This window comes from Cyprinus carpio, chromosome B24 (assembly GCF_018340385.1).
Source record: "Cyprinus carpio isolate SPL01 chromosome B24, ASM1834038v1, whole genome shotgun sequence".
Classification (NCBI taxonomy): Eukaryota; Metazoa; Chordata; class Actinopteri; order Cypriniformes; family Cyprinidae; genus Cyprinus; species Cyprinus carpio.
Window position 1 is genome coordinate 19,771,969 of NC_056620.1, and position 10,267 is coordinate 19,782,235.

At 34.1% G+C, this 10,267-nt stretch overlaps 1 protein-coding gene across 1 annotated transcript in view; it reads right to left on the reverse strand.

The window, feature by feature from the left end:
- LOC109050039 (arf-GAP with GTPase, ANK repeat and PH domain-containing protein 3-like) overlaps positions 1 to 10,267 on the reverse strand; it is a 95,385-nt gene that overhangs the window by 59,968 nt on the left and 25,150 nt on the right. Inside the window, 1 exon segment of the mRNA XM_042751868.1 lies at positions 6,475 to 6,558. Within this exon segment, the coding sequence (XP_042607802.1) occupies positions 6,475 to 6,558 (84 nt within the window).

A 10,267-nucleotide genomic window follows, 5' to 3' on the forward strand; every position in this document is an offset into this window, starting at 1 on the left:
ATGGATGCATACACATGATCGGTGAAATCACACCCCACAGTGCTGAAACAGATCAATGCTAAAGCAGAGAAATATGAACGTCTAGCAGCAATAAAAAGACTGTAAAGCAATTTGTACAGGGTGGATTTGTGGAACTTGACAAATGACCTCCATGTCCTTTAATAATTCAGATATTATACATTACTTCTGAAATCATTAAAATACATTCAGCCTATTCCTTACAAAAAGTACCAGGTTAACATGAAATATCATGATTTATTTGACTTGATAATGATTATTTGAATCTATTATTTGAAGTCTGCGTTATCATAAATCTAAATATCAAAAATCAAAATAAAGTGTCATATTATTGTCTAATACCATCTGTGTTCTGCAGCTTCATCACAGTATTTTTTTGTAAGACATTATTACTGTAAAGCAATTTTTTTTCATTTTTAAATTGGAAAAAAGAGATATATTTATAGTTTAATAAATTTATACTTAATAATTAGAAATCATGGTATTGTTTGTTGTATTGCCTTAAGATAAGTAAATAAATTGCATTACAGTAAATTGAACATAAAATAATAGAAAAATTGATGTAAATAAATAGATAATATATTTATAGTTTAATACATTTATACTTTAAAAATAATTATAAATCATGGTAATGTTTGTTGTATTGCCTTAAGATAAATAAATAAATTGCATTACAGTTAAGTTTGAGTATAAAGTAGTAAAAAAGGCAAATAATTTGCATTACAGTAAAGCCAGTATAAAAAATAGAAAGTTTGATTTAAATAAATAAATAAATAAATAAAAAGCATTACAGTTAATTTTGAGTACAAAATAATAACATTTATGTGAATAAACTGCATAACAGTAAAACAGTATAAAATAATAGAAAATATGGTGCAAATAAATTGCATTACAGTAAATTGCGAGTGTAAAAATAATACATTTTGAAGTAAATAAATAGCATTACAGTAAATTGAGTAAAAAATAATAGAAAATAGCATAGGAAATTTCAATGAGAAACACCTTTGTGGGAATAATGGGAATTACGAAATAAAATAAAATTATATTAAAAGCAATAAGGCATTATGCTAGTGCACTTAAATCTAAAGGTAAAAATAAAATAAAAAGATTAAAGCATAAAATATATTAAAAAAAGTAAAAAAAAACAAAACAAGTAAAATAAGGGGAGAATGTGACATATGTCATAAGAATATACATAATATAAAAAAAGTCTTCAAAAGTAATGCAAAAGGTAGTTTACATTACATTACATTAGATGCCTTTTTATCAAGCCCTACATTCCATTTAGCCAACGTAAATACACAAAAACCTTATTTAATGTCCACGCACCTGTCTGTCCTCTATCTCCTAAACCTACAGACACACAGTGTTCCTGCGGCTCAAACAGACACCTCTATCATCAGGATGGCCTCTGTTCTGTGGTCAGCGGAGGGGCAAAGAAAGAGGAACTTACTGGGATTAAACACAAAAGCCTTGTGTTGACAGTCTCCCTGTGTCACCCCTGAGCTATCACTGCTATTGTTGTCCTTATTTACCATTTTTACTGATTGGGGGGGGGGGGGGGGGGGGGGGGGGGGGGGGGGGGGGGGGGGGGGGGGGGGGGGGGGGGGGGGTCCACAGTGTGTAATTTGCCCAGTGGGAGGTAATTATACTCCCATGGCACTTTGATCTTCTTGACTGTGCATTTGACTGGCCGGGCAATCAGCTCCATTCAAAGGTATCCCAGCATGGCCGGCGTCCCTCCTCTCCTTTACTCTCTCTGTGACTCTCCACTACAGACAAACAGATTACAATGACGGCTCTTAAAGGGATAATCTTTAAAGCTGGAGTGTAATTGATGTACAATGGAGGTAAAGTAAAGGAGGTTGACTGAGAGGATATAGACGTGTGATATGTTAACTGTGAGAGGGACGCGTCACCCCCGCTATCTTAATGCTGTGAGATTCATATACACCTGACTGCTTATACACTTTAGTAAAAAATAAATAAATAAAACCCTGAAACTGAGATAAATTTACTTTTCAGGTCAATTTACTTTTTAATTGCCTCATGCAAACTGCAGTTCAGTTACTTACTACACAATTTATTTGTATATGTTTCCTCTGAGTACACAGCAGAATCGAATTGAATTACAAAATTCATTTAACATCAAACTATTTTTGCAAACTGTTTTCTAAACCATTTTCTCTATAAACTACTATTTGTAAACTTTTTCTAAACTACTTTCAAACAAGTTTATTTTTGTATTATTATTTGGAAATGATTTCTAAACTACTTTTGTAAATCATTTTGTTTAAACTACATTATTTGGAAACTATCTCTGAACTACTACTTGTCAAGAATTTCTAAAACACTTCAGCAAACTCTGTCTAAACTACTTTAATTTGGAAACTATATCTGAACTACCTTTGTAAATTACTATTACTATTTTATTTGTTAACTATTTCTATACTAGTATGAAATAAGTATTTGTAAACTATTTCTAAACTAGTTTTGTAAACGAGTACTAAACTCATATGAAAAGTATTTCTGAACTACTATTTGGAAGATAATTCTGAACAATTTTATTTGGAAACAATTTCATAAAAAACACTTTGGTGTTATAAAATATTTGTTATTTATGAACTACTATTTGGAAACTATTTCTAAACTGCCTTTGTAAACGTCTTTATTTGATTTATTTGAATATACTATATGGAAACTGCTTCTAAATTACTTGTATAAACTACTTCCAAGCTGCAATTTGTAAATGATTTCTAAACTGCCTTTGTAAACGTCTTTATTTGATTTATTTGAATATACTATATGGAAACTGCTTCTAAATTACTTGTATAAACTACTTCCAAGCTGCAATTTGTAAATGATTTCTAAACTGCCTTTGTAATCTACTATTTGGAAACTACTTCTTAACTACCATATGGGAACTATTTCTAAATATACTTGGAAACTACTTTCAAATTACTTTCTTTTTAATTATTTCTAAACTCTTTAAACGTATGTAAACTACTGTGTGTGTGTGGATTTGGTTTTGGTTAGAGTCAGAGGTTGCATGTGACACTTGTCACAGGGGTGATGTCTGTTCAATGTGACAATGCTAATCTCTGGCAGGGGTTAAAGGTTAAGGCTAGGGTTAATTTGAAAATTGAATCAGAGGTTTAAAAAAGAACAAATGAATGAACAACTCTAGTAAAGAAAAATAAATATTTGACAGCTACTCCGTCAAGAACTACCACTAATTACCAAGACGAATCCTTTCAAAACCACATAAGTTCTTTCTGACGTCAGACGTCAGGGTATTTCCCTAAACAGAATTAAATTTCTGTTCAAACCCATACAATAATGTTAAAAAAAATTGACTAATGTAGAATGTAAAAAATATTAAACATTTGTTTAAAGGTTGCCAAAAGTTTATGGTACATTATTTTAAAAAAAAATAATAAAAAATCTGCTATTGTTGTCCTTATTTACCATTTTTACTGATTGGGGGGGGGGGGGGGGGTGTGGGGGGTCCACAGTGTGTAATTTGCCCAGTGGGAGGTAATTATACTCCCATGGCACTTGTGAATCTTCTTGGGACTGTGCATTTGACCTGGTCCGGGCAATCAGCTCCATTCAAAGGTATCCCAGCATGGCCGGCGTCCCTCCTCTCCTTTACTCTCTCTGTGGACTCTCCACTACAGACAAACAGATTACAATGACGGCTCTTAAAGGGATAATCTTTAAAGCTGGAGTGTAATTGATGTACAATGGAGGTAAATAAAGTAAAGGAGGTTGATATGAGAGGATATAGACGGTGTGATATGTTAACTGTGAGAGGGACGCGTCACCCCGCTATCTCTTAATGCTTGTGAGATTCATATACACCTGACTGCTTATACACTTTAGTAAAAAAATAAAATAAATAAAACCCTGAAACTGAGATAAATTTACTTTTCAGGTCAATTTACTTTTTAATTGCACTCATGCAAACTGCAGTTCAGTTACTTACTACACAATTTATTTGTATAGGGTTTCTCTGAGTACACAGCAGAAGAATCGAATTGAATTACAAAATTCATTAAAAAAAAAAACATCAAACTATTTTTTGCAAAACTGTTTTCTACGAAAACACATTTTCTATCTATAAACTACTATTTGTAAAACTTTGCTTCTAAAAAAACTACTTTCAAAAAAAAACAAGGTTATTTTTGTATTTATTATTTGGAAAATGATTTTCTAAACTACTTTTGTTAAATCATTTTGTTTAAACTACATTATTTGGAAACTATCTCTGAACTACTACTTGTCAAGAATTTCTAAAACACTTCAGCAAACTCTGTCTAAACTACTTTAATTTGGGAAAACTATATCTGAAACTACCTTTGTAAATTACTATTATATTTTATTTGTTTAACTATTTCTTATACTAGATATGAAATATAAGTATTTGGTAAACTATTTCTAAACTAGTTTTGTAAACGAGTACTAAAAAACTAATATGAAAAGTATTCTGGGAAACTGAACTACTATTTGGAAGATAATTCTGAACAATTTTATTTGGAAACAATTTCATAAAAAAGAAAACACGTTTTGGTGTTATAAAAAAAAAAATATTTGTTATTTTATGAACTACTATTTGGAAACAAAATTTTCTAAAAAAACAAAAAAACTGCCTTTGTAAACGTCTTTATTTGATTTATTGGAATTATACTATATGGGAAAAACAACTGCTTCTAAATACTTGTATACTTGTATAAACTACTTCCAAGCTGCAATTTGTAAATGATTTCTAAACTGCCTTTGTAAACGTCTTTATTTGATTTATTTGAATATACTATATGGAAACTGCTTCTAAATTACTTGTATAAAACTACTTCCAAGCTTGCAATTGTGTAAATGATTTCTATTTCTAACACTGCCTTTGTAATCTACTATTTGGAAACTACTTCTTAACTAACCATATGGGAACTATTTCTAAATATACTTGGAAACTACTTTCAAATTACTTTCTTTTTAATTATTTCTAAACTCTTTAAACGTATGTAAACTACTGTGTGCAACCAGATTTGCTTCAAGTCAGAGGTTGCATGTGACACTTGTCACAGGGGTGATGTCTGTTCAATGTGACAATGCTAATCTCTGGCAGGGGTTAAAGGTTAAGGCTAGGGTTAATTGAAAAATTGAATCAGAGGTTTAAAAAAAAAAAAGAACAAATGACATACTACGAAATGAACAACTCTAGTAAAGAAAAATAAATTTTTATTTGACAGCTACTTCCGTCAAGAAGAACTACCACTAATTACCAAGACGAATCCTTTCAAAACCCACATAAAGTTCTTTCTGACGTTCAGACGTCAGGGTATTTCCCTAAACAGAATTAAATTTCTGTTCAAACCCATACAATAAAAAAAAAAAAAACTGACTAATGTAGAATGTAAAAAATATTAAACATTTGTTTAAAGGTTGCCAAAAGTTATGGTACATTATTTAAAAAAAAAATAAAAAAAATAACAGTTCTACATCACAGTCAATGAAATCAAACAGAAAAAACAAGCAGAAAATAAATTACAGGGAATTTTAAAGAACACAGTTTCATAAATTATATTAAAAAAAAAAAAGTAAATTACAGGGAATTTTAAAGAACACAGTTTAACACAAAAAATGCAAAAAAAAAAAAAAAAAAAAAAAAACACAATTATAAGACAATAATTAAAAAAAAACATTATAAATAAAAAATATATATATATTATATATATATATATTTCACGGCTCTGTGGAATACTTGATCCTGATTGGTCAGTCGTGACATTCCAAGGTATGTTATCCATGGATAAAAAAGCTAATAATTAACACAGGCTCATCGGGGGGTATAACAGCAGTCGGTGCTGCACTCTTGCTTGAACTTTTTTTTTTTCTTGGTGGAAGCTTTGTGTTTGTTTAGCTAATAAAATATTAAAACTCGATTCAAAATGGTGTAAAATTGTTTAATTATGTCATCCTGGTATCGCGGACTCGCTCTGGTTTCATACAAACACAGCTGCTGCCATTTTGCTACAATTGTTTTGTACGCTGTAATGGATTCTAAGAGAACTGACAAACTGGTAAGGGTTGTAAAACATTTTTGTCTTAATTCTTTTATTGCCTAAATTATTTTGTGGTGAAATGTTGTGTAATAAATGGTAAAAGAACCCAGGTTAGATAGAATAAGCAAACATAAAGTTAAACTGTGTTACACTGACATCTGTTGGTTGCAAAAAGAAACCTGACTGAGAAAGCCTTAAACAATCAAGTTTATCATTTCAAAGTCTTTTAAAAATTTACATGCACTTTTAGTGCTAAAACACACACAAATTTCATACACACACACAAATAGCCTTAGGATGTTGACATTTCACTAATACTCATAATGGGTCTACAGTTTTACTCTATAACAGTGTACTTACCTCATATAATGAGTGTACGAATGCGGTGACGTACCTGTTTGATGGGTATGGCCCTTCCACTCCCTATACTGTCAGTTTTACTCTCAATGCTCTTTGTCTGATCACTGGCTTTCCGTGACTGCAAAGAAACAAGACAAGATGTCAGTGCAAAGAACAAAATGGGAACACACATGGAGGTGGAGAGGGTGTGTGTGTGTGTGTGTGTGTGTGTGTGTGTGAGTTGTGCCTTAACTCTAGTGTGTGTGTGTGTGTGAGAGAGAAGTGTAGTGAGTGTTGGTGTTTGTGGTGGGGGACAACAAAAAATAAAAAAACGCAAGAAAGAGGCTCAAATAAACGCGCAAGCAGAACGGTGCAAACATACAGCAGCACATTGAACGTGCAGTATATATATTTACACAGACCAGGACAGACACACAGAACAAAACGACAACGGAAAATATCAAGTTCGACCAATAACGAAACACAGGAACTAAACCCCCCAAGAGCTCTTTTGTGATCTTTGGCGCCTCCCTGTGGCTTTACCAACCACAGATGCATCAGATTCAACCAATACAAGAACATTAAATGCAGCTTTATATACAAAAGGTTAGCAGAGGAGGAAAAAATAGGGAGTTAACACGGTGCATCTTTTTCTGATAGCCTCCACCTGTTAAACATCTGATAAACAGGTCAGACAAGAAAAAAAAGAGATTCAGAATTAGGGTTAGATTGACAAACATTTCAAAACAACGCAAAATCAAGAGAAAGAAAAGTTAGTTTATACATCATTTCATTTCTGGATTTCAAGCAACCTTCGTTTTTCAGTAGCTGGAAATGGCATCAGGGAAAGAATAAATGTTAAACAATCAATCCTCTCATACAAAATCACCCACAATGCAACATGAATGCTCACTCACACCCGACAGACAACATTATGGTTCTCATTCGCAAATGGAGAGAGAGATAAAGTTTCATGATCGACTCAAATAAACTAGGCTAAGGTGTATTTTTCAACAGTTTATTTTTTCGTTTGGATATATACAGACACCATACAAATCAAGTCACAGGTTTACGTGGAAATAGTCAACAGGCAGAGCCACACATTGCAGTTCCCACAAGAGAGAGTTCGACTAAAGAGGCGCTGTTTCATATATCTCATATATGTATAGAATATACTTTCTATAGAATACCATTGGAAATCAAATTCAATACAAGATATACGGCAGTCTATATTTGTCCATTATTGAATGATATAAAATAACCAAACAGTGTGCAACGCATGGAACGGTTCATATTAGTTCATCTTAGTAATATGTAATAAAATAAAATAAATGAATTGGATAAAAAGATAAAACAATAGAACAAAAAAATAATGGCTCTGGGTCACAAATAGATACTACATTCATACAAGTCGGTGCATTTCCGTCACGCTTCTCTACGTCTATGAAGGCCTTCATATCGTTCAGACTTCACACCGAGCGAAAAAAAAAAAAACCGCGTACGCACCGTGTCCGGTGCGCCGCGGGAGTCACACCGAGCGAAAAAACCGCGTCCGTGCGCCGCGGTCATCACAACGCAATGTGACGTCTCAGGGCGTCATGTGACATCATGTTAGTTTCACAGTTGAATGGTGGTCAGCATATCGAACAAGAAAGCTATCGAACAAGAAACCTCGACTAGCATCACATGCCAATATGACGTGGTTCACAAAGCCGCGGTCTTGTTAATAAAGATGAAACAGAGACGCGGGGTGCGGTTCGTGGCATTCCGTGTGAAGTCTGACGTGCTAAACTAACCCATCAGACACAGAACTCAAAGGAAAGACAATAAATAGGAACACAAATAGAAGAAACAGAGAAAATCTTGGCAAAGTGTTCGGAGTTACCGCAAAAGTTCTGTCCGTTTGAGTTACAAAGCAATTTTGGGCGTTGTTGATGGCTATTGTCCGGGTTGGTGAACATTTAGCAATAAAATGACTGATTATGATTCAGTTCAGTGTGTTCATGTAACGCAAGTTCGAAATTTGTCTTTTTCTGTCCAACTGATGGCGTCCTTTAAACTCAACCATGGGCTGGCCAAGGGGCAAGTGTCCAAGAAAGCCATGGTGATACCCACGATGCAATGCGGGCTATTAGGGGGAATATAAAGCAGCGCTGCTTGTTTGCTCCTCCTCACTGAGGACCCCCTCCCATAATGCATTGCGGTCGTACCACCACCACCATCAAGGGCTCGTCTAATTGAGGAGAAGCTGGAAAGCCCTTTTACTTGAAGAAAGGTTGGAAACAGAAGAACAAATCTGGAAATATCGACAAAAACAGTTCAACACTTTGGTCACGGGAAGCGTGGACAGAAAGGGTTTGGGGGTGGAGCAATGGATTGCAAAAATGCGTAGACATCTACATTGGAGATGATGGCGGATGTAGTATGATTATTGGCTTTTTACAGGGCAAAATAGTGAAATAAAATAAAATAAACCCCTTCCCTCTTCCTGTTCTCTCACAGAATGGAAAATAAACAGACGCCACATTAGACCAATGACAAAAATATCTGAATGGTTGTTTTAAATATCATGGAAGCACTGTGCTTGGTTTCCTGTCCTCTGCTGACATCTAGTGGCAAAGACACACACTTATGAAATGATATTCATGAGAGAATGTTATGAATTATGAGGTGACAGGAAATATTACTAAATCGGCAAACTGTTCTTTTTATATTATTCAATAATAACATGAGCTTTAGTCGTTAATTTTGTTTTAAAAAGTAATTATTATTTTTTATAACATTTTTAACAAAATATTTAATTATGGCTTTCTTTAAAATGTAAATATTTTATTTTTATTTAGTGTGGAGCAAAATGAGTTGTTACCGATTATGAACAAAAATGTTTAATTTTTTTTTCAGTCTTACCTTAATTAATTAGCACTGGCATTTATATATTTAAATATATATATATATATATATATTATATATAATATATATATATATATATATATATATATATATATATATATGAAATAAATATGTATATCATATATATATATATATATATATATATATATATATAAATAAATTTCTTTCTTTCTTTGTAGCTGACTGTCCAAATGCTATCCTTTACTCTAGTAGTGGTAACACATTTACTCTTTCACTATGAGCCAAAAGACTATGATTATAAGGCCACTCTTGACTTGGAACAATAAAATAATATCTAACATAAACTATATGTATATGACTTTGAAAAAAGCTGCCGAAAACTCAGCATAGCAAACACAAAACAAAGGCTTTCCTCATTTTTCGCATGCTATTACTAAAAATTTAGCTCGGAGTGGCTATTATGATCCAATTGCCAATGAGATGACTGGATAGAGAAGTCAATCAAAAGGGGAAATTAGTAACCAATCCAGATCTCCCAACCGTCTTCAGAACGTCGTAGAGAGGCTGCGTGGCCCCTCCCTCCTTGGTCTGGCTCCTCCCACTCCCCCTCCCAGCCCTCACCCCTGTTCCCGCCCACACCGTAAGTCCGGCTCCTCAGAAGGTCATGAGTTGAAACTCCCGTTCGCTCTGCCACTCGGACACCCAGACGGGGTAGGTGGCGTGCTTCGGCTCCATTACGCGCACCGGCAGAGCGTCGTGTCTCACGTGGACGGGGTTAGACACGACCTAGCAGGGAGGGAGGGAGAAACAGGACAGGGGACGCTAGCACAAGAGCCGCCACTGCCGCAGCCAATCACCTTGTGGGATCCTTCTGATAGGAGGAGATTTTGGGGGGGGGGACAAATTCGATTGATTATTTGGGGTTTGGGGGGGGTGATTGGCTGAATGGACAAAGGTGGATCTTGATTGGTTAGATT